Here is a 24930-nt window from a genome sequence, read left to right as displayed (position 1 = left end):
TTTAAAAATACAAATTTACAAAAAAAAATCAATAACAAAATTTAAATAATAGAAAGTTTAAAAAATCTGATATCCCAAGGTTTAAAAAAATTATATTTAAAATATTCAAAATATGCATTAAAAAATTTAAAAATTCAAAAATTTCAAATTTAAATATTATTAAATTCAGTTCAAAGTTCAGAAGTCCCAAAATTCAAATAAAAATTAATGTTTCAACTGAAAAATACTAAGAAATTATAAAAAAAATGATTCAAAAGTTTAAAAAATTCAAAAATTTCAAATACAAAAATCATGAAATTCTTACCGATCCTAAAATATGACTTCAAAAATTTCTGATTTACTGGCGGCATATATGAATTTACCATTTAAAAAAATCATAATTAGATAATGTCAATATTCCAGATTTTAAAAAAATACGGACGTAATAATTTGAGAATTTGGTCTTAGAATTGCTTAAATTCTTGATATCATTGTTAACAACGATAATGCTATTTTTTCTAAGTGCAATGACTTTTTGAGCAACCACAACGGTTTTATAGATGTTTTGCCTTCCTCACCTCACTGAGGCAAGGCTATAAAATCACTCGAAAAATGAACTTCTTAATACCTTCACCTATACCTATCGACTCAGAATCAAATTCTGAAAAAATGTCTGTGGGGATGTGTGTAGACATGATTTTTTTCCACACGATTTTCTCAGAACTGGCTGAACCGATTTTGGCCGGATCCGCCTTATTCTGTTCGTTTTGGGGTCCCCTAAGACCCTATTAAATTTTATTCTATTTAGTAAAGTATTTAAAAAGAAGAAGATTTTTTTATCTGCGAAAAAGGGTGATTTTTTGCATAACCTCAAAGGCCGGGTCTTTTTGTTTACGTGTGAGAGTCGCGCCAGATGCGAAACGCCCGGTTGCCACATTGCTTCAAATGAGAGTCTGCATCAAGGGGTTGGAAACTCTTAGGGCTATAATTATTATGTTAACTAGTATATCAAAATATATGTAAGTATACTTATTATGTTCTTTACATATCGCCAGTATACTTACCAATCTACTGAGAGTATCATAATATACTAACAGTTTAATGCTTTTCGGTTAGTATACTAACAAGTATACTGGAATATCGTTAGTATACTAGTGTCTTGCGAACCTTCGTGGTGAACGGACACTAGAGCTGCGGTATTTTTTACTACCTAAGCTCAGAGTTATTTCAAAACAAAATTCACAGTCTTTTTAAAGACTACCTGAGTTATTTTCCAAAATTCTAAACAGTCTTTTCAAGACTAACACCACCTGAAATTTTGTTGTATCTTACAAACGAAGCCATCTTTTTAAGAGAACTTTGCTTGCAAAATGCGTCAAAACAAAGGTAAACGCAAATCTTCTGAAGATTTGGTCGTTACGTCGGTGAAGCGTTTGAACGCTAAACCGGCTAACGGAAACAGAAAAAGAAAACAGCCTCTTCTGAGGTCTGATTCTGATTCTGAATGTGAGGTCAATCCTCCAATTCCATTGGCAAACAGTTTCGGTGTTTTATCCGAAACTGATGACAAGGAACCTTCTCCTCGTACTGAGCCTTCTGCCGTCGAGAAACGAGTAAAGGCTCCGCCAATTGTAGTGACTTCCGTCTCCGATTTGGCCAGCTTTCGAACGCAACTGAAGAATTGCAAGGAAACTTGCAATTTGAAAGTTTCGTTCCAGCTTGGTCGAAGAGGAGAATGTCGCTTGTTGACGGAATCTTTACAAGATCACCAAACTTTTGTTGGTTATTTGAAAAACCACAAACACAATTTCTACACGTATGAGACCAAGAATGCTCGGCCATTCAAGGCGGTCTTGAAAGGTCTCTCCAACGACTTGTCGGTGGATGAGATCAAAAACGAACTTAAGGTGTTGCTTGGCTTTGCCCCATCCCAAGTAATACCAATGAAGAAAAAATCAAACGGGAATATTTCTCGCTTTGGTTTGACTTCACAATTTTATCTGATTCATTTCAACAGAAATGAAATCAACAATTTGAAACTTTTGGACAAAGTTCAGTTTTTGTTCCATGTACGGGTAAAGTGGGAGCATTTTAAGAAACATGGCGGTAATGGCCAGAATCTGACCCAGTGCCGGCGTTGCCAGGCATTCGGTCACGGTACTGATCATTGCGCCATGGTTCCAAAATGCATGGTTTGCGGGGATTCTTCTCACGACAAGGACAATTGTCCCGTGAAAGAAGTCACCCAATTTAAATGTGCAAATTGTGGTGGAAATCACAAATCAAATTTCTGGGATTGCCCCATCAGAAAAAGGTTTTGGATTCTCGTGCTAAGCATCAGCCGAAATCCAAACCGAAATTTTCTCAAAGTCAGGTTGTACCTGCATCTTTAAATCAAACGTTCGTGCTGTCTCACTCGAACAATTCTAGAAATACCCCTACCGTGGAAAAGTTAGGTAACAACAATGGCATTTCTTATGCTAACGTCGTTTCGGGTTCGGGTTCATCCACGAATTTTAAATCCTCTACCAATCTTTCTGAAATTGGGCAGGTACCTCAAATCTCATTTGAAAATTTTTCTGCTGGCAACGCTTTGGGATCTTCTGATCTCGGCGATGTTACGTTTGAAAAATGACTTTTTGCAAAACTCACTGTTTGGTTTGATTCAAACAATGAGTAATGCTACATCCATGATGGAAGCAATCCAGATTGGATTAAAATTTGCGAATGATGTTGTTCTTACCCTGAAGTTTAATCATGGATCTAAGTAATTCCATCAATATTATGAATTTTAATGCTCGCTCTTTAAAAGCGAAAGAAAATGAATTTTTCAACTTTTACGAGTTCATAACGTGCATGTTGCTGTTATAACCGAAACATTTTTAAAAACTGGCACTTATTTGAAAAGTGATCCAGATTATAAAGTTATAACTAATAACCGAATGAATCGAAATGGCGGTGGAGTTGCAATAGTTATCCACCGTAGTATGACTTATAGCACGTTACGTGACTTTAAGTTAAAAGTTATTGAAAGTTTGGGCATTGAACTTGAAACTTCTTTTGGGAAAATTATGATTGCAGCTGCATATTTGCCATTCCAATGCACTGGGGAAAATAAAAATTATTTCAAAGGGGATTTGAATAAACTTACTCGGCATAGATCTCGATTTTTGATCATCGGTGATTTTAATGCCAAACACCAATCTTGGAATAATTCAAAAGTAAATTCCAATGGTAAAATTTTGTTCAGAGATTGCACTTCTGGTCTTTATTCGGTTTTATACCCGAATGGGCCAACTTGCTTTTCTTCTGTTAGAAATCCATCAACAATTGATTTGGTGTTGACAAATCAAAGTCAGTATTGTGGTCCTTTAGTGACTCATGCTGATTTTGATTCTGATCATCTTCCAGTAACTTTTTCACTTTCTCATGAAGCAGTTACCAGACCCAATAGTTCTGTGTTTAATTACCACAAAGCTAATTGGGACAGGTATCAGCATCATATTGAGAATAATTTAAATCATGATTTTGTTTTAGAAACCAAAGCTGATATTGATTCAGCCTTGGAATCTTTAACTAATGCAATTTTGGATGCTAGGAATATTGCTATTCCTAAAGTCCAAGTCAAATTTGATTCTCCCATTATTGATGACGATCTTCAGCTTCTGATTCGTCTGAAAAATGTTCGCCGAAGACAGTATCAACGTTCTCGTGATCCTGCACTGAAGCGAATTCAAAAGATTTGCAAAAGGTTATTGACCACAGATTCACTCTCCTGCGAAATGAAAAGTTCGCAAGAGATGTCGAACAAATTAAACCTTATTCCAAACCTTTTGGAAACTTTCAAAGGTTCTTAAGAAACCTCAAAAACCCATCCCTTCTTTAAAAGATGGTGATAATATTCTATTAACTAATGGGGAAAAAGCTCAAAAACTTGCTCAGCAGTTTGAGAGTGCTCATAATTTCAACTTGAATGTTTTGAGTCCTATTGAAAATCAAATTTCAATAGAATTTCAGAATATTGTTGAACAAGAATTTTCATCAGATGAAGTTTTTAATACGGATCTGAATGAAATAAAATCTATTATCAAAAAATTTAAAAATATGAAAGCCCCTGGTGAGGATGGCATTTTTACATTTTAATTAAAAATTACCAGAAGCAACTTTAAGTTGCTTGGTCAAAATTTTCAACAAATGTTTTGATTTGGCATATTTTCCCAGTAGTTGGAAAAATGCCAAAGTAATTCCGATTTTGAAACCGGATAAAAATCCTGCTGAAGCCTCAAGCTATCGGCCCATTAGTTTGCTTTCATCTATTAGTAAATTATTCGAAAGAATAATTCTTAATAGAATGATGACGCACATTAATGAAAATTCCATTTTCGCTGATGAGCAGTTTGGATTTCGCCTTGGGCATTCAACTACTCATCAGTTGTTGAGAGTTTCAAATTTAATTCGAAGCAACAAATCTGAGGGCTATTCTACTGGCGCTGCTCTTCTAGACATAGAAAAAGCATTTGACAGTGTTTGGCATAAAGGTTTGATTGCGAAATTGAAAAGGTTTAATTTTCCGATTTATATCGTGAAAATTATTCAAAATTATTTGACGGATCGTACTCTGCAGGTATGTTATCAGAATAGCAAATCTGATCAACTACCTGTACGTGCTGGCGTCCCTCAAGGAAGCATTTTGGGTCCAATTTTATACAATATTTTTACTTCTGACTTGCCTGATTTGCCCCAGGATGTCAGAAATCACTTTTGCTGATGACACAAGCATCTCCGCCAAAGGCAGAAGCCTTCGTGTCATCACAAGAAGATTACAAAAGCTTGGATATTTTCAATTCTTATTTGAAAGAATGGAAAATTACTCCAAATGCTGCAAAACTCAACTTATTATTTTCCCTCACAAACCAAGGGCTGATTTTCTTAAACCAAAAGTCATCACATTATAAAGATGAATGAGGTAAATTTAAAGTGGGAGGATCAAGTGAAATATCTTGGACTTGGTTTTGACAAAAACCTTACTTACAAGGATCACATTGAAAGTATCCAGGTTAAATGTAACAAATATATTAAATGTTTGTATCCACTTATAAACAGGAATTCTAGACTTTGTCTCAAGAATAAACTGTTAATTTATAAACAAATTTTCAGACCTGCCATGCTTTATGCTGTGCCGATCTGGACAAGCTGTTGCTTAACCAGGAAGAAAAAACTTCAGAGGATTCAGAACAAAATTCTGAAAATGATTCTGAAACTTCCTCCTGGTTCAGCACCAGTGAACTTCATCAATTAGCCGAAGTTGACACTTTGGATGTTATGTCCAATAAGATAATTGATGCATTTCGACAAAAATCATTGCAGTCTTCAGCTGCATTGATCCGCTCTTTATATAGTTTATAAGTTAGTTTTAAGGTATCCCTTTTCCCTTTTGTACATGTAGGACCTCCTACATTTGAAATCACTGAATAGCGAAAGCTACAATATTTCATGAATAAATGAAAGTTGCTAGTATTTAAAATTGAGGTGAAAAGTCATCGTTTGTGATTGGACACTCAATAATATTTTAACTGAATGAATGTACATGGAAAAGGAAATTGAATAAATATAAATTTAAAAAAAAAAAAAAAAAAAAAAAATCGTTAGTATACTAAGTATTCCTAAGTAATATTAGAGTTTTCAGCCCCTTGGTCTGCATGTTTTCTGAAAATGTCTGTATCAGGTATATATTTTTTTCATAAACTTATTTTCATTATTACTTTGTAAATGTGAGGAAGGCACCACCCACCTAATGGTGGATTAAGATACGTTTTTTAACCCAATATTGAAAAAAATAACTTTTCGACCTTCCAAGCCGATTCCCCTCTCCCCCTGTCAGCCGACCTGATGGGCTCACTCGACGAAACGCTGTCAAAGTGATAAAGGACTCCGTTTGTTTACATACAAAAGAAAAAAAAAGTTTTTCTTGAGTGTTGTTGCGGCGGCATTTTTCATCCGAAAAAAATCTGAAAATTTCCCCAAATTATCGCGCAAATGGCTGCCGGCTGCAGCAAGTCGTTCACCTCCAAGTACGAGGAGGAGCTGTTTTACGACGTCGAGTTTGAGGACTTTTGCAAGAGCTTTGAATTTTCGGTGAGATTTTTTTTTGTGTGTTGGCCTTGAACCGCTTGTTTTCGTAACAATTTGTTATTTTTTTTTTTATGAAGAATTCCTCTTCTTGCTGGATTTGCAACGGATATTACGGACCGAGCTACGGGGAGCCGCTTTGCGGCACGTGTCACGCGTTCATCTTCCCTAACCATCCGAACGAGGAGGCGCAGGGGCTGGTGACGGAGTTTTCCGACGACGAGGATTCCGGGAATGATGAACCGCCGGAGAACGGGTCCGAGGCGAAGGACCGGGACGATGAGGATGGCGGCGGGGGTGGGTCGGCGGATTCGGACGTGGAGCGGCCGCGGCCGTCGGCGCCGCGCAATTTGAACCAGTATTTGGACATGCTTTCGCAGCCGCGGGATTCGGACGAGTGCCAGCAGAAGATTTGCTCACTTCCGGTCGAGGTGCTGCTGTCGATCTTTTCGTATTTGGACGATTTGTCGTTGTGGAACGTGAGCGAGGTGTGCAAGCAGTGGAAGCGGATATTGGAGGTCCACACGCCGCAGCAGATGTGGAAGAAGTATACGAAGGAGAGGTGGCCACTTTTCCAGCAGATTTCCACCATTCCGAACTGGTTGCATGTGAGGAACAATGGGGAGGGGCTTCCGGTTGGGATTGCGGGACTAATTTCTGCTATTTTTTGTAGATGTACGGCGCCCTGATGAATTCCTGCTTCTGCCGGACCTGCCTCATCCAGATGGCGATGAAGACGCCGATGGCGATGGGCCGCGTCAACCACATCCGGGCGAACCGACTGCGGAGTGACATCCGCTCGCTCGATCTGGACGCGACCGAGGGAATCGACGCCGTCGCGCTCGACAACCAGCTGTTCCACTGGCAGGCGTCGATTCTGGGGCCCGCCGGAAGTCCGTACGAGGGCGGCAAGTTCTTCCTCTACATTGTCATTCCCTGCTCGTACCCGATGCTGCCGCCGCAGGTTCGCTTCCTGACCAAGATCGTCCACCCGAACGTGTCGCGCCACGGCGACGTCGGAATCGACATCATCCAGCACAACTGGTCGCTCGCGTTGACCATTTCGAAGCTGCTGCTGTCGGTCCAGAGTCTGCTGACCGATCCGTTTACACAGGTTCGTCATAAAATCCCTCTTCAAACAACAACCACTAATTCAATGTTTGTTCTTTTCAAAGATCTGCATGGAGCCGGAACTCGGCCGGATGTACGAGGCGGACCGGCCCAAATTCGAGGCGCTGGCCCGGCGGTGGACCTGGAAGTACGCCATGTACGAGGTGCTGCCCCCGCTCGAGGGACTCTTCTAAAGCACGTAGTCAACCAAACAGTCGTAATATTTGTAAACAACTCCAGGTGAGTTTCGAATTCCTACCTTAGCTGCGCTGAAACTGGCACAAAATTACTTGCTGGCTTATAATAGAGAGAGAGACACACACCCACACTTGAAACACTTTGCATCTAACGGACAATATTGTTTCCTAAAAAAATAGTGATTAAAGGAATATTCGTCTAAAAGTATACTGAAAAAAAAAGAAAACTCAACTACCGAGCAAAATGCAAAAACAAATATTTATTGAGTTTCAGTCAAAATAGTTGTAGCGAAAAGAAAAATTGTACTTTATTTAAGTTGTACAACGCAACGTTTCGACGAGTGTCAAAATTTTAGATATTTATTTTATATGTTTGGGATGAAGCAAAACAAAAAAAGGCAACGAAAATAAAAACCGAAATTTTCAGTCAAAAGACCGGAATTGTGAAATGTTTGCGAAATAAACTTGATTCAGATCCCTTTTCCCCCCTAACTCCCCTCACAATAAGTAAGAAAACCCTATCGATGTGACTGAATAAACTTATGGATGATGTGACAAACTTGTTGGAAGAGTTTCTTTTGATGATGATGACAATCTTTATCATAAGAATTCCAGGGTTGTTACGGACGGCGCGGATCTGGCGCGGATTTGCTTGCTAATTTTGCTCAGGCGCGGATTTCGCAATTTTGATAAACAAAACAATCGAGAACGATAGAATTTCATTCAAATTACAAAGGAAAATATTACTAGGGATTAAATAAATTCAATCTTTTTCGTTGAGTGCAAAAACATCAATTTCTAAGAAGTTGTTAATAAAGAAAATTTCCTTCTAAAAATTATTGATTGATTTTTTTGAAACTTCGAAATAATCTTCAAGGAGCGATTTATTTTTAAATCTATTGAGATTTGTTGTATAAATTCAACATAACATTACAACTCATTATTTTTAAAACATCTGCTTAACAATTCATATTAATAACAATTTTATTAAAATCAAAATAGCAAAAGCTATGAAACTATTTAGATTTTCTATGTTTATTCAATATAAAAATTTAAATTTATAAACTTTTGGTTTATTAAAAAAATAAAAAATTCTATCACTCTGATTCAGGTAGAATTGATTCTACTCCCAATTATCACAACATGACGAAATCCACTTCGCAATGTGCTAAAATCTCCGTCTAAAAGCGAAATGTAATGTTAAAATTATAAAAAATTACAAATCTGGAATTCAACATTTTGAAATTTCAGAATTAACATATTCAAATAATAAAATAAATAGAATTCTTAATTTGAAATTGCCAAAACTTACTGACTCAAAAAACGTAAAAAAGTACTAGTTATTAAATTGAAAAATTACAAAAATATTACAATTGATTTTATTTTTCAATTTTTAATTTTTAAAAAAGTTCTTAAGTTATTAAATTATTAAATTTTCAAATTATTGAATTATTGAATTAATAAATTATTCAATTTTATTTTATTTTTGCCATTTTCTTAGTTCGGATCATTTTCGGAGTCATATTTTAGTTTAGAGAAATTTAGAGAAGAATATAATAGAAATTTCATGTTTCGATTTTCCAGAGTATAATTTTGGCGAGAATTAATCAAGTACAAAATACCTAGATTTTATAATTTGGTAATTAATTTAATTAATTAATTTTTAATTTTTTAAATTTAATTTTTTTCTTGAATTTCTTTTTAAAGCAACGATATTTAAAGTGTTACAAAAAATGCTAATATTGTTTCTGAAATGGCAAAAAAGGTTCCATTTGGTGCAGGTGGGATATGAATCCACAACTGATCAACTGGTCCAAATGCTTTCTGTATTATTCTTTTTTCGTTTAAAATTTCATTAATTATGTTACTCTCTTCTATGTTTGTCGCAATTTTTTAATATGGCGCGGATTTCCCGCGGATTGTGTTTTTGGGGTCGGCGCGGATCTGGCGCGGATTTTTTTTCGACTTTTCCATAACAACCCTGGAATTTTGATATGTTTTAAAATTCGCAACTTTATTATTTTATCGTTGCTAGTCAAATCAAAATATTGTAACCCCCTCAAAACTCATGTGATACTTTGTCGGAGATGCAGTCGATTGGGCGGTCTCTATCACTCAAGTTTCGGACTAACATTCCCTTCCACTTCCTCGTGACCCTACCACTGGTCGTGGCCGGCGCCGGTATTGATCAGCATGATAGGGGCCTTTGAGAAGTTGCGAAGCGAGGAAAGATAGCTCCCACTTATCTTCCACGGCTCGTGGATGTAACTTCTGGAGGTCCTGGTCAATAACGGAGTAGCAACTGCGGGTGGGCACCTATGCTTATGCTTATGCTTATGCTTATGCTAGTCAAATCAAAATATTGTTTAACAAAGCTCAATTAAGTTTTAAGACAAATTTGGAATTTTAATTGCCAGCACAATTCAACAAAAATAATTGACAAGGGCAAGTTTAAATTAGCCAAACACCTATCAAACACCTCTTTTTTTCACCTCCACATTGGCTTGGCTTCGTCGTGGCCTGTGAAAACGGCTCGTAATTCTATGACCAGCGAAAATCAGAGTCGAAACGGCTGACAGGAAGGGGCGCGCCAATGTGGGGAAGGAAAGTAATTTGCGATTGTAGAAGGTATTGTTTCGATTCGTAGTTGAGCAGTTTTCTAATTTTATGCAAATTATTTCGCGATTTTTTAAATTTTATTTTTTGAAATTTGTTCATACATTTCCTATGTCAAAACAAATACAAATTTTCCTACAAATCTATATCATGATATGGAATTTTCTGATCGATTCGGTGTCTTGGGCAAAGTTGTAAATTGTGGTTATGATTAGGCCGATGCAAAACAATAAATAAAATTTGTATCAGCCTTAGAACTTGTCGAAAAAAAAAAAGATTTAAATGAAAATAATTCCTGAAATACAATTTTTTAAAATTATGGATTTTTTTTAATGTTTTTTGGAACTCAGAAAGACATCTGATGGTAAGAAATCTGGTTGCAGAGACATGATTTTTTGAAAAAAAAAATGTATGGCCGTTGCAAATATTATTCAAAGTTTATGTCGCCCCCCCTCCTCCCCCTAAAAGTCGGCTAGAAAAAAAAATCGAGGAACTTCAAAATTTTAATGAAAATTAAAGTTTATCAAACTGAGACCCAGATAAAATGCATTTTCCAGCGTTTATCATATTTAGCATGTTTGAACTCCTTTGAAAACATATTAAATTTTCATGAAATAGGTACCAAGATTCTTTTTTTTTTAAATTTTTACCTTTTTTACCTTAAAACAGCTGTAACTATTGACCCTTAAGTCCAAATTGACTTGTCAAAAAATAAAAATGTGTGTTTTTTAGAACTCTACAATTGCCTCGAATTACACTTTTCTCCAAATCTTAACCCTGAATTGCCACGTTCACGCGTAGATTACGAGATAAAATTTTGGAGTCTTCGACAAAGTTGCTTGGATTGGCAAAACAACAACTTTCTAGAAGACCAAACAAATCCCAAAAATATTCCTGAGAAGTAAGATTTTCAAAATCACCCTAATAGTGAACCACCCTAATTTTGAACCAAACCAAAAGTTGCCCCTTTCCATTTGCAACAGATCTTCTGAAGACACCAAAGCTCCAAAACTTCACCATTTTTCGGAATATCCATTTTCCACTTAATTTTGCGATCTGGACCACTGTGCATTGAGGAAAGGCTATAAAATCATTCGAAAATTGAACTTCCTAAATACACCTCTTAGATATACCTTCACGTATATATCGACTCAGAATCATTTTCTGAGCGAATGTTTGTGGGGATGTGTGATAGACATGATTATTTCCACGCGCATATCTAAAAACCGGATGAATCGATTTTGGCCGGGTTTGCATATGTTTGACCGCTTTGGGGTTCAATAAGACCCTATTCAAAATTATTAAGTTTAATGAAGTATGTATTTTAAAAGTTATGCAATGAAAAAGATTTTTGTAGATACAAAATAGGGCGATTTTTTGCATAACCTCAAAAGGCCGGGTCTTTTTGTTTACGTATTTTACAGTTTTTTCGTTCGTGGGTTTGGCAAACTGTCGAACTCGACTAAGTTTGTCTGTTTGTTTGTTTGTCATAGTCTAATATCTTCTTTAGTTTACATCAACTTCAATTTGACATTTTAAAAATGTTTTTTTCTGATTTTTCTTTTTGTATTCGATATTTTCTAAAAAAACACTACTTAAAATTCATAACTTGGCAAAAACAACATCCATTCAGGGAATTGGTTTTTGAAAAACTTCAAAATTTAAATGGGGATGTTTGGAAATGGAGTTAGGTTTTAGATTGCGCCCTTTACCCTATTTATTAGGTTAGTTTCGGGATGAATTGTGAGAGAGAGAATGAGTGATTAGAGAGTGTGTGAGAGAGTGAGAGAGACCGTACGGGAGTGCCCGACGGGTCTGATGTGTTTACCTTTTGCTAATAAAGTTAAGTCTTCAGCCAACACCCAACTGGCTCGGTTCGTGGAAACCCCCGCGTGATTTGTACTCCGCCCGATCGTCGCGAATAAAGTTGTTCTGTGCGCGCTACAAACCGTGTTCTTCTTCGATCCGTGTTTTGAAGAAAGGTTGTTGACCCGCGTGTGCTCTGGACGAGCTAACCCCCCACAAATACAGTCCACTAGTGTTTTAAGTGCTCGATCCGGAACAGGGGATTTGTTATCGTAACATGAAAAAGGACACGATTGTAACTACGACAGATTTATTCGGGTCAGATAAAAATTTACAACTTTATATTTTCGTTTTCAACGCATTAAAATATTCTCTTTTTTTTTGCACAATGTCTGCCTTCTTCTTATTTCCGATTGTGTTTTTTTTTTCTGTTTTCACTTGACTCGCGAGTGTTTGTTTTTATTTATTTCGTGTCCGTTTGTTTTGTGTTATTTTTTCGCATCACATTCGAATTGGTTTAACCTTTTTTTAAAAACTCCTACTCTCGAAACGATCGATCCTACTTAACGCTTAGGCTTAGCCTTACAGTTTAGTAACTGGCGAAATTTAATTGCTTTGAATGTAATTGAACTAACTAGAGATATTACGAGGAGGAAGTGAGGGGATTAAGGGTGGTTTCGCAAAGATGTCTTTTATAAGGTTGGTTCCATTTTGTTTTTTTTCTTGTGTGAGAATTTTCTTAAATAAGCGTTTCCTTGTTTGTATGTTTGTCACACTGGTTTCATCGTCGATCCTCCTGCTGATCATCCCCTCCAGCCGTGGATGGACTATTGGCTTGGCCGTTCCGTTCCGCGTTGCCACCCACATACTGCTGCTGCTGGTAGTTGTAGTACGGACGTCCCGGCGGAGGTGCCTGCAAGATCAACGGCGCCCCGGATGTCGAGTCGACCAGCGCCATCTCATGGTTGGGAAAGTCCTCGTCCGGAAAGTCGTGATCGCAGTGGTGCTCGCCGCAAATCTTGCACTCGTACAGGTTCGGCTTGAGAGTGTTCATGATTTTCTGGTGGGGGGGAAATTTTAGTTGAGATATGCTACGATCACTTGAAGGAGGTGATCTTACCTGGCCGAGGGTGTCGCCTTCGGCTCGTGCGATCTGGTAGATCGCAAAGGCCGGAATGCACACCAGTGAGGTGGCCGTAATGGCCCAACCGAGTCCGTGGGCCCATCCCGGGTAGACGTACTGACCGTTGTGGTACGTCGGGGCATCATAGTTGATCAAGCTGAAGATCCAGAGGGACTGAAAAGAGACGGGGTTTGATTAGAGGAGGTTTATGAAATGACTTGATGGCAACTCACGATCAGCAGACAGGGTGCGGCGATCAGCAGACAGAAGCGAAGATAGAGCGACGGATACCTTCCGGTCATCTGCTTGACGTTCTTGGACAGCCGGTTAATTCCGTAGAACCAGGCGATCGCGATCGTTTCGAAAAAGGCAATAAACATAATCGAGATGGACGCGGCGTAGTGGTCGATCAGTTGGAAGAAGTAGATCCCGCCCTGTATCAGGTTGGGAAGTCCAGCGAAGAAGGACACGACGCACACGATCAGTACCAGCAGTTCGTGGTAGACCAGCTTGCGTTTGATCCACCGCGGGAACCCGTCCTGGATCGAGGTGACCACGACCTCAACGATCGCGAACTGAAAAGACATGATCGCGGGTTATTCAAGGTACCTTTCCGCGATCACTTGATCTTACCTGACTGTTCAAGCCCAGACAGAGCAACATGAAGAAGAACAGAACGGCCCACATCTGGGCCGCGGGCATCTTGGCCAACGCTTGCGGGTACACCACGAAGATCAACCCGGGTCCTCCGCTAATCACGTCCTCCACCGTGGTGTTCTGCTCCAGCGCAATGTTCCCGATCGTGGCAAACGCAAATATCCCCACCAGCAGCGACGTGATCCCGTTGACGAACGACACGGCCAGCGTGTCGTGCAGGATGTTATTATTGTATTTGTTGTAGCTGGCAAACGAGATCATCGACCCGAACCCGATCCCGATCGAGTTGAAGTTCTGCGCGGCGGCGTTAATCCAAACCTGCAAAAAAAAAAGATCGCCACGATCATCACCCAAATTCCAACGATCACCAACCAAACTCACGTTAGCCCGCCCCAACTCACTCCAGTTGGGTCGGAAGAAGTAGTTCAGTCCCTTATCGGCGCCCTCCAGCGTCAACGATCGCCCCAGAAACACGATGATCAGCACAAAGGGCAGTGTAGCCGTCAAGTAACGCACCTTGGCCGAAGACTTGATCGACTTCCAGATGGCAAAGTAAACCAGAATCCACGCGCAGATCAGACACGCCACCAGCTCCCAGCGCATCCCACCCGGATACTCGATTCCGTGACTTATCTGGAGGACCTTGTTCCTGCAACGAGAGAAAAAGACCTTAAAAATTCCGCGATCACCCCCAAAACCATCTACGGTCATACTCGAAAAACTCCTCGGTCGGGGTGCGGGACATTTCCGGCCGGCTGATGTTGTGCTTGAGACGTTCCGGGACCCAGCAGTCCGGCGTGTTCCACCGGTGGGAGCAATCCGTCCACGGGAGGTCCGGCCGGAAGGACGTGAAGAAGTAGTAGATGGCGTACGCGATGATGACGCTGTAGTACGTTGACATGAGGAACGAGACGACGACGCTGGCGAGACCGGTTCCTGGTGGGAAAAAATGGCGAGTTTTTTTAATTAATAACCAAGCTTCTCCATGGAAAAACTCAAACTAAACTGCGTCTCAATTGTATAGGGCTATCAAAGAACCATGCGCCTCGATTGAAATTATCATTCTTAGAATGAATCAATGGGGTAGCATGGTTGCTTATGACGATTTCATACATTGTTATTTACACCATATTAAAATATTGATTCATTTTTTATTTTTTTCAAAAAACAAAACCATGGAATAACCAAAGAGCATAAAGACTCTTAACTGAATTTAAAAATTTGTTACATAAACAGTCTAGACCCGATTATCCGAAGATTTGTGTGGAGCAACTCTCTACGAAATCGGCCGATTTCGACCATTCTTATTTTTTGTATTTTTTTATTTGGCTCAAACTTTGTGGGGGCCTTCCCTATGACCAAATAAGCTATTTTGTGTCATTGATTTACCCATACAAGTCTCCATACAATTTTGGCTGCTGTCCATACAAAAATGTTATGTAAATATTCAAAAAGCTGTAACTTTTGAGTGAATTTTCTGATCAATTTGGTGTCTTTAGCAAAGTTGTAGGTATTGTTGAGGAAAATTGAGATAAAAAAGGTACACGGAAAAAAATTGCATATTTTTTAATCAACTTTTTTTTCACAAAAACTCAATTTCCCAAAATACGTATTTTTTTATTTTTGAGATTTTTTGATTTGTTTTAGGGGACAAAAATCCGCAACATTTGAGCTATAGAGAAACATGTTCAAAAATCCTGCCGCCGAGATATGAATTTTTGAAAAAATAGTGATTTTTGGAAAAAATCGAAATTTTATACAAAAACAAATCTGAAATTATTTTTTACATGCAAAATTGAATTTGCAATCGAAAACTACTTTACAATTTTTTTGATAAAGGGCTCTGTTTTCAAGATATAGCCACCGAAAGTTTGATTTTAGCAACATATTTGCAGTTTTTCGAATTTTAAAAATAGTGACCATGAGCGACTATTTCTAAAAATATTTTTTTTGAAAAGATCAGAAAATTTGCTATAAAATTGTCTAAGACATTGAAGATTGGACCTTTGGTTGCTGAGATACAGCCGCTTTAAGAAAAAGAAATACGATAATTGAAGTTTTCTAAGTCTCACCAAAACAACCCACTATATTTTCTAATGGCGATATCTCAGCAACTAATGGTCCGATTTTCAATGTTAAAACATGAAACATTCGTGAAATTTTCCGATCTTTCCGAAAAAAAATATTTTGAAATTCAATCGCGTTTTTTTGTCTTGCATTTTTTCACATGGTACAATTATGCATAGAACGGCAATTTACCTTGAAAAACCCAGAATAATCCCGAAAATGATCATCAATCCATTTTTGGCAGAACGTAAAAATTTGCGATTTTCGTACCTCGGAAAAAAATAATAGAACAACACTCGACCCTTAACTTTATCAAAATTGAACGACGTCACTACCCATATTTACACTTTAGATATTTTTTTTGCGTTCATCGTGGAATACGAACCAGCAAACTTTGGATTGTTAGGCACAAGTGGACATTAGAAATAAAATGAACTTTAAATCTAATTGTCACAGCCACCTTCTTGATAAATTTGCACAAAGCTTTCAAGATTTCTAAAATGTTATCACTTCGTAAAACAAAAACTGAGAGTATTTTAGGTGCTCCCGGAAAATTTTAGTGTCCAAAAGAAAACATTCAATCCCGTGGCTGACACCGTTGGGTTCGTCGCCTGCTGTTTCACCGAAAGCCCACAGGAAGGTGCTGTGTCCTATCCCTCGCCTAGACCAGACCAAAATCCATGATAAAGCTGTCAGACCAAATCTGTCAGACCAAGACTGTCAGACCAAAGAGCAAAAAGTAAACAATCTTGGTCTTCGACGTAGGTGCACACAAATCAAGAAAAGAAAATTTGAAAAAGATTTTTAATTTTCCAATTCAATTACTGGTTTTGGGCTGCAAAATTTACGGTACGCCAGAAAATGTTAAAACAGTACGGAGTCCTGTACACCAACAATTAAATAAGCAGTTAGACGCTTTATTTTTTCACTTTAATTTTTGATCGCGTTTTCGGTTTACACCTGAACAATCTTGAAATTATTTATGCGGATTTGTGATTCCTCTCGTTCAATCATTCCCTTGAAAGCCCACGTGGGGAGTGCACAATCGTTTGTCGATAATTTTACGACTCTGGCGCAGAATCCACAAACAAAAGGCGGCCCAAAACAAAACAAAAAAAATCGTTTGCCGTTGACCGGGCGCCCCTCTCAATTAAACGCCTCTAAATTAGCTGATTTGCATTCGCCGAAAAACGTGCCGCCCTCATCACTTTACGTACCGTCTGATTCCATCTGTTATGAAATGGAAAACACTTCGTCGCCATCGTGCTAACTTGTCGTACGTGCATTTTGGGCCAAATTGAGTTAAGAACGCCATTTTGTGCAGCTCACAATGCCTCACCTTTTGACCTTCACAGATCCCCAAAATTCGATTTCAATCCTGAGATATTCAACAAAAACCGAAAAACTCCGTGCATTTTTGTCACTTTATATATGAAAGTAGTTTCAATCTTGTCGTGCTATCTTGTCACTCCATGAAAATTGATGTAAGTGCGACAAAAGGCCAAAGGATTTCAGGCCAGAAAAGTCAGGATGCGTTTGTCGCACGTACAAGCTAGACTACCGTAAACATTTGTAATTATAACTCGGGACTCCAGCAACCAACTTCAACCAAACTTTGGGACAATGCACAGAATGGTCAGCCAAACAAAACGTGTTTGTTATTGTTTACATTGCGTGCTCTCGTTTTTGTATATTCAAGGTCAAACATTGAAACGCGTTTTTCTCGGAACGTCGAAATGGCGGGTGCGACAAGATAGCACGACGACGTCGACTTGTTCTGGAAGCTCATTAAATGCTCGGCACGACCAAACTGGCTGCCGATGCTTGGTGGATTATGGAAATGAACAGTCGCAGCACCCGTCAGCTGGGGAAAAGTGTCTCATTTTTATGAATGAAACTTGCGATAGGCACGTGTTTGGTGGCAGTTTATGAATGAATCAAGTCTGAGCTGTCCGATTGTCTGTCCGAAGGTCAACGTGATCGTAAATCATCTAATCTGGACCCGGTTTCTGCATTGTTTTGCGACAGTTTTTGCAGTGTAATGTTTGCGTAATTCTTAACTGTTTTATAGCGGAGAAAATCCACTTTAACAGCTTTCCAGGCCAGATTCTTGTCTTGTAATCCGATGCAAATCCGTTTAAATTGTCACCAATATAGCACCACATTATTCAGCACTCTATTTGCAAAATGCAAATTTTAAATTGACTGTTGATGGTTTTCAATAACTTCCCTCATTGTCAATTAGCATTCTGCTCACGACAAGCTCATTAATCATCATTTGAGGCAGTGAATAAATTTTGCATATGAGCAAACCAAACTGCTTCTTCCAGGCCCAGACTGACTGGAGTCGCCGTTGGTTGTGGTCTGAAAATAGATCTTGTCAACGCGCGAGCATTAATAATTCATGGACCCTGTGGGATTGGGCACCGCAAGCCTGGCGTGTGGTCAGGCCACGCGAATCGATCTTTGTATTGATATTGCTCAAATTGGCAGCCAGCTGTCAATATAAATCATCGGGAAATTTGAATTTTGTTTTTAATTGAAAAATCCTCCATTAACACTTGCGGGAAGGTTTATATAACAAGGTGTGCTAAGATGAATACTTAATTAATGTGACTCATTAGCGTTAACTGTTTTGCAAAATGTTTTACGGTCGATCTGAAAATTTGGTGGACGATTCTACATGCAAAAATAGGCCGACATTTGAGCTAAATTCATGCAGGGGAACTCATCGCCCAAGAAGTTTTCAGTTCTTGGTAGGAAAATCGAAGTCGACTCTCTGGCTGTCGATCTTCTCGATACCAATAATTCTCCATCTATCGATGAATTCTTCAGTCCCTTCAATCTGCATACTTCAATTATCTTCATTCCTCGATATTTTCCCTTGCTTGAAGGATCTCTTCCTCGACGGTCCCTTGGATTCTGTTTGCTTTAAGAATCTCTTCCGGTTGTCAATAATTTCACTTTCTCATGGCTTGCATAGACATTTTTCTTGGCGAAACGAAGCTTTGAAGGGTGTTTGACATTAGTTTGTTTTTGTTTGATGGACGTTGCCATGATTCTTTCCCATAGCTGGGTATCAAGAAAAAATACTTTCAATCGAGTCTTCATTTTGCATCGTTCTGTGTTTGATATTGACAACCAGAGAGTCGACTGTACTTTTCTTTGGGTATTACATTTTCAATTAAAGTAGGCGTTATTGGGGGTCTAAATATAACCCTGGTGAACGAAAACGGTACAGATTTGGCTATTTTGTAGAGCAAATCACCAGGGCTCTGTTTGTCCCCCAAAAATGCTTACTTTGATTGGAAATAGACCACCCGAATTAAAAAAAAATTGAAAATGAATTACCCGAGTGACTCAATCACTAACCCTCTAATGCCCAATTTTTGTTTCGAATATTTTTATTTTTCCCGTGTTCTAATTCTATTCCTTCTAATTTTGACAAACTTTTATTCTACGAGAAACTTAACTTCTCTTGTTTTATATTTTTCCTGTTTAATTTTTAGTAGTTGAATTTGTTTAGTTTATGTTTGTTTCTGAAAGTATTTAGCTTACTCTACAACATCCTATCATTACGTTTTATCTTTTTAGTGTTTTTTTGTTTTTACAGTCACTTTTTCAATTGCAATTTTTTCACATGTTTTCCACATTTTCTACTATAGAATGATAGCATTATCATTTAAATTGTAAAAATGGGGAGAGGCATAGTCTGGGACAGTACAAAAATTACTGCATACTTTTTTTTTATAAAATATAGAAAATGTTAGTGAAACATACAGCCAAAGTTGACCACAGAAAAAAACATTTTTTTTAACTTTCAACACCAACAGTTTCTAAAATTTAAAGAGTTCTTCTTGTCAATGCTTTTTAAAAATCAAAAATTGGTTGAACAATGTGTTTTTGACGAATTTTTCAGATCGAAGCCCGTCTAGAGGTGGGGTTGGGTTGTAGAGGGTTTAAATTAAGAAATTTCAAAAAAATATCAGAAATTCAAAACATAATTCTAAAATTCCAAAATACAATGATTCGAAAATAAAAAAGCAAAAAGAAATCTAATTTTTAATAATTTGAAAAATCAGAACAGCGAAAATTCAAATCTTTAGTAGTAATGATACGTAATCAACGAAATCATATTTTTGTAATCAAATTAAAAAAATCTAGGATTTTGAAAAAAAAATAAAAACAATTCGTACTCTCTCTTCGTCAAAATTTCTAATCCTATTTAAAAAAACTAAATTTTCGCCAAATCACTCCACAATTTTTTGTTTTTTTTTTGTAAGTTGAAAAATAAATAAAATTTAAAATTGAATTTGAGAAATTAAAAATTTGAGTATTAAAGAATTACAGAATTGAAGAATTTATAAATTTTAGGTTTTTCGAATTTAGGAATTTACGGAATTTTGCATTTAAAAATTAAAGAATTTAGGAATAAATGAATTTTATAATTAAAGCACTTGTAAATTTGATAACTTGATAGCTTTTAAAATTCCAGAATTTCAGAGTTTAAGAATTTAAAATTTTATAAATTATGTTTTTCGTATTTTTTTATTTTTGTAATTTTAGTTAGTCGATTTTTTTTTATTAATTCAGAAATTTTCAAACTCTTCTTATTCTATGTTGTGCTTTATTTTTTTAGATTTAGAAATTTTAGAATAACAGCCGAAAAGGTTGAATCGGATCACTTTTGATTTGAATCTAGCTTGTTCGAATCCCTAAATGATTAAATCATTTCTGAAAGTACGTCCCTAAAACTCCGGGAACAAAAACAATATTAATTCGAAAAAGTTCAAAATTTTGATGGAAATAGAAACCTATTCAACAGAAAAAAAAATTAAATGTCTATTACGTTTATGTTTCAATATACTGAAACACTTTTTTCATTAAAAGTTCGAAATAATAGGTTGAAATTTATATTTTTTCATCACACTCGACTTTGGTCATAAATATTTGCAACGCTTTTAACTTGAAAATGAGGCTTAACATCAAAAAAAGATCAACATCATTTAAAAAATAAAATGATTTTAAACGATGGCTTTCTTTTAAAACTATCTAGGGTCGTTTTTATCTACAGTAAAACTATTTGAAAAAATCTTGTATCTTGAAATTATTTACTTTGAAAAATATCTAAATTAGTTTTATTTAATGTTTAAGGAAAGTTAATTTTCTCTGATTTTTTGGAGCTTTTTCGAGTAACCTACATGACTTTTTGCATTTCTAGAAATGTGGCTTTTCTGAAGCTTACAGGTCTACAAATTTTATATTTTTCTATAAAAAAAAGTTATAAAACTCAAAAAGAGATCAGTAAAGTAAAAATGAGTTTAATTAGAATCGTCCAATAAATACAAAAAAAAAAAAAACAACAGAAGATAAAAAATACAAACAATACATGAAAGTTGAAACAAGATCTGAATAAAGACTAGCCAAAAAATGTCCACTAATAACTAAATTTTTGCACTCAAACGGAAAACTTATTCATCAACCGAAAAGAAAAACAAACATTCGCCACTATCATCGCTCAAACAAGTGACAACGACGTCGTCTGGGGCTTAAATATTTACCCGTCTAATCGACACACACACGGCGCTCGCATTTCGTGGGTGAGGAAGGGTCTAATTTTTGTGACTTTGACGGCGGCGATGATCGTCACCGCAGAATCGTGCTAGTTCACTTACCTTTGAACAGCGGACAAAGCTGGCCGAGTGCGCCGATCGGTCCCCGGCCCGTGTATTGGCCGACGGCAAGCTCCATGAACAGCATCGGGATGCCGCAGATTAGCAGAATTATGAAATACGGCACGAGAAAGACACCTGAAATTTGGGCAGATTTAAGACATTTTTGCATAAATGACGTATGTGCTAATGAAGTCACCTCCGCCACTTTTGTAGGCCAGGTACGGAAACCGCCAAACGTTTCCGAGGCCAACCGAGTACCCGATGCAGGCCAGCACGAACTGCATCTTGTTGGCCCAGTGCTGCTTCCGGGGCTTGAGGTTGTCAATGTCCGAGTCGTCCGAGATGCCCGTGTAGCTGTCATTCTCGTACGGTTCGTCCGGGGGTCTGAGAAGAAGAAGGTGAAATTGGAGAAGGTTAGATCACTCTATTGCTATTTGAGGAATCAATCAGGAATCAAACTTGATTAGAACCGCAACATTTCAATTCAAATTGGTAAGCCAAACAGTTTCCAGCTTCGAAAGCCGCAAGAAGCTATTTCTGTTGCTAAACCAGTCCTCGTCTCTGCCCACAATAACTAGATCGTATTGCAGGTTCAAGTGCTATGAGGTAGGAAAAGAGTGAGTGATTCAGGGTGAAATTCAGTCTCGAACGATATGTGGTTGAAAGCTGATTCTGGAAGAAAATTCAACTGGAAGATTCTCTTATTAGATCTCTTAGAGATCAACTCCATAATCCCAAATACTTAACAAACAAAATAAACAAAATTGATTAATAAATTATATACAATAATATTTATCAATATGGAGACTTTTATGTAAAATTTGTCTTCTAAACTGAATAAAAAGCTGTTAGAAGTGGCGTGTATATTTATTTCAGTATATTTTTTTCAAAAAGCCCATCAAATTTGTCGGCTCCCCTCCCATTAACATTTACACACAAGATCCTCTGTAATTACTCTTAGCTTAAAAAAATGTCATTACAAAAGCCGACTCGGTCATAACCAGGTCCCAGTACCGAAAAGGACCCAATAAAAATAATTTTATGAATAAAGCCCATCAAATTTCCCAAAAAATGGATTTGAACTAGGGAACAGCATTTAATTCCATCGAGCACCTAATGTTGGCATATCGACACTTTGGTGTTCAATTATCGTCAACTGGGGTGATTCGGGACTACAACCTGAATAGGGACAGCAGTTTTTAATGCATTCAAGAGCTTGAAATTAGAAAATTGATGCACCAATTTAGTTGATCTGTATCTGCTTTAACCGAAATAAATCAAAAATATCAAAGTATAGCGCAAGAACCTGGATAAAACAGCCGTGCTTATTCGCCCCATGTGTCCCGTTTCACCCCAGACTACGGTTCAACCAGTTAAAAGCATTCTTTACTGAAATTAAGCGAAATTTCTTTTAAATTAACGGTCAAAATCAAACGAAATTTTATTTGTTTAAAGGTAAGTGAATCTATTTCATTTTTATTTAAGTGTAAGTATTGTGTTGTATTGTTTGAATGGTCAAATAGAACTTTGTAATATTGATCTATTAAATGTAAAATTTGGAAAAAATTACTTAAAACTTGTAATTATCTCAAATATATTATCTGGGTGACCACTCAAATTCCATTTTCAAATTTTCGACTTTTTCCAGACTTTTCCAGAATGTTCAAATAATAGGCATTTCTTATCTAAAGAATGATTTCAAACTTTCTATAAGAACAGTCAATATTAACCACCGAAAAAAAAATCTCAATTAATTTAAAAAAAAACCAAGTATAGGAATTTTTTGTAAATACTGGAACAAAACAACAAATAAAAAAATATTTCATTATTATGATTTCATTATTATGATTCAGATTAGAAACACAAACAATTAGTCTTTGAAAAAAATAATCGAAAGTGCAACAATACTTATAACTTCCATGTTGTTTTTTTTTTTTAAATTGGCAAACGTATAGTTTTTGATACTTCGTTTCAACTTGAAATGACAAAAACTTAAAGATAACTGAACTTAAAACAGCGTTCCTATTTTTCTAAACTTCATCATCGTTTTAAGTCAAAGAATGATTAAAACATAATTGCTGTTATTATTCATTCAAAGGATTTAGAAAAATGTCGAGGAATTTATAAAAAAAGGTTTTTGCCAAGTTCCCTTTTTAATTTTGTAATTTTTGATATTGAATTTTCTAATCAATGTTAATTTATCTAGTGGTCAGTATTTAACTGTTTTTTTTCTTTTTCAATGAAAATTCAGTTTGATATGATTTCATGTTTTCCCACTTATTTTAAGCAAAATGTTTGCAGAGACATTTTTTTAAAACAATTTTGCAATAACTCAAAATTTCTTGGATATTTTTTTGCAATTTCAATATTTTCATTATGTTTTCAAAACATAAAAAAGTTTTTCAATTTTGGATTTTATTCGATGTTAGGTAATTTACCTATACTCACAAAAAAAAAGTTCAGGGGCAACATTTGGAAAAAAAAAACATATTTTGAATTACTAAATGAATTTAGTTAAACAATTAAAAATATTCACCAAAAATAAAACTATTGCCAAACTCAAGTTGGAATCTGTTTTCAAATATTCAATTATGTGGCAAAATGAAATAGAATCATAATTCTAAGCTGGCCATTAGGCTCTATTTTCATATTAGTTTTTCATTAACTTTACCTCTTGTTTGATGAACAAAAATTAAAAGCGATCATTTGATTCATAAAAAATATTATAAAAATCTGTGTCAAAGACTCCAATACTCATTAAGGTTTTGAACGCCTTTAACAGCTTATCTATACTCAAATATATTGAAATAGTGAAAAGAACCTTAAATTTAAAGTAAGTTACTACAGCAGAATTGAGAATTGAAAATTGTACAAAATATTACAAAATTATTCCAGAGTTAAAAAATAATTTTCAAACAAGTATGCTCAGAATTCCCGACTTTTGGCGGATTTTGGCGAATTCCCGACTTTTTACCGACTTTCCCGATTTCCAGACTTGTGTGGCCACCCTGTTATAATATAATATGAGCAATTCTCTACGAAATCGGTCTCTTTTCTTAAATTTTAATTTTTGTATTTTTTAATCCGGCTGAAACTTTTTTGGTGCCTTCGGTATTCCCAAAGAAGCCATTTTGCATCATTAGTTTGTCCATATAATTTTCCATACAAATTTGGCAACTGGCCATACAAAAATGATGTATGAAAATTCAAAAATCTGTATCTTTTGAAGGAATTTTTTGATCGATTTGTGTGTCAAAGGCAAAGTAGGTATGGATATGGACTACACTGAAAAAAAATGATACACGGTAAAAAAAATTTGGTGATTTTTTATTTAACTTTATATCACTAAAACTTGATTTGCAAAAAAACACTATTTTTATTTTTTTGAATACTGATTTTTTCGAAAAATCGCAAAATTGGTCGCAAAAACTTTTCAACTTAATTTTTCGATGTTAAATCAAATTAGCAATCAAAAAGTACTTCAGTGAAATTTTGATAAAGTGCACCGTTTTCAAGTTAAATCCATTTTCAGATGACTTTTTTTGAAAATAGTCGAAGTTTTTCATTTTTT

The 24930-nt window shown here is 36.4% G+C and overlaps 2 protein-coding genes across 11 annotated transcripts in view; one reads left to right on the top strand and one right to left on the bottom strand.

Moving 5' to 3' along the window:
- Positions 1 to 5936: 5936 nt before the first annotated feature.
- On the top strand, positions 5937 to 7812 carry LOC6035786. The gene is made up of 4 exons (XM_001845858.2): positions 5937 to 6114; positions 6189 to 6716; positions 6782 to 7222; positions 7284 to 7812. The coding sequence occupies exons 1-4, from the start codon at positions 6016 to 6018 to the stop codon at positions 7410 to 7412; spliced, it is 1197 nt and encodes a 398-aa protein (XP_001845910.2). The 5' UTR covers positions 5937 to 6015; the 3' UTR covers positions 7413 to 7812.
- Positions 7813 to 12130: 4318 nt separating this feature from the next.
- Positions 12131 to 24930, bottom strand: part of LOC6035784 (sodium- and chloride-dependent GABA transporter ine) — a 46552-nt gene continuing 33752 nt past the window's right edge. For all 10 annotated transcript variants that reach the window (XM_038253925.1, XM_038253916.1, XM_038253918.1 and 7 more), the window contains 8 exons: positions 21556 to 21743; positions 21360 to 21494; positions 14331 to 14553; positions 13999 to 14266; positions 13594 to 13935; positions 13194 to 13535; positions 12958 to 13134; positions 12131 to 12897 (listed from right to left, as the gene is read on the bottom strand). In XM_038253925.1, the coding sequence (XP_038109853.1) occupies positions 12619 to 12897; positions 12958 to 13134; positions 13194 to 13535; positions 13594 to 13935; positions 13999 to 14266; positions 14331 to 14553; positions 21360 to 21494; positions 21556 to 21743 (1954 nt within the window). In that variant the 3' untranslated portion in view covers positions 12131 to 12618. The remainder of the gene's footprint in view (positions 12898 to 12957; positions 13135 to 13193; positions 13536 to 13593; positions 13936 to 13998; positions 14267 to 14330; positions 14554 to 21359; positions 21495 to 21555; positions 21744 to 24930) is intronic.

The sequence above is a fragment of the Culex quinquefasciatus genome, chromosome 2 (genome assembly GCF_015732765.1).
Source record: "Culex quinquefasciatus strain JHB chromosome 2, VPISU_Cqui_1.0_pri_paternal, whole genome shotgun sequence".
Lineage (NCBI taxonomy): Eukaryota > Metazoa > Arthropoda > Insecta > Diptera > Culicidae > Culex > Culex quinquefasciatus.
This window is presented reverse-complemented; position numbering and strand designations above follow the sequence as displayed.

Coding starts and splice junctions, on each gene's coding strand:
- LOC6035786 (XM_001845858.2), top strand. CDS start 6,016: ATGGCTGCCGGCTGCAGCAAGTCGTTCACCTCCAAGTACGAGGAGGAG. Junction 6,115..6,188: donor GCAAGAGCTTTGAATTTTCG/GTGAGATTTTTT, acceptor TTTTTTATGAAG/AATTCCTCTTCTTGCTGGAT. Junction 6,717..6,781: donor CCATTCCGAACTGGTTGCAT/GTGAGGAACAAT, acceptor TATTTTTTGTAG/ATGTACGGCGCCCTGATGAA.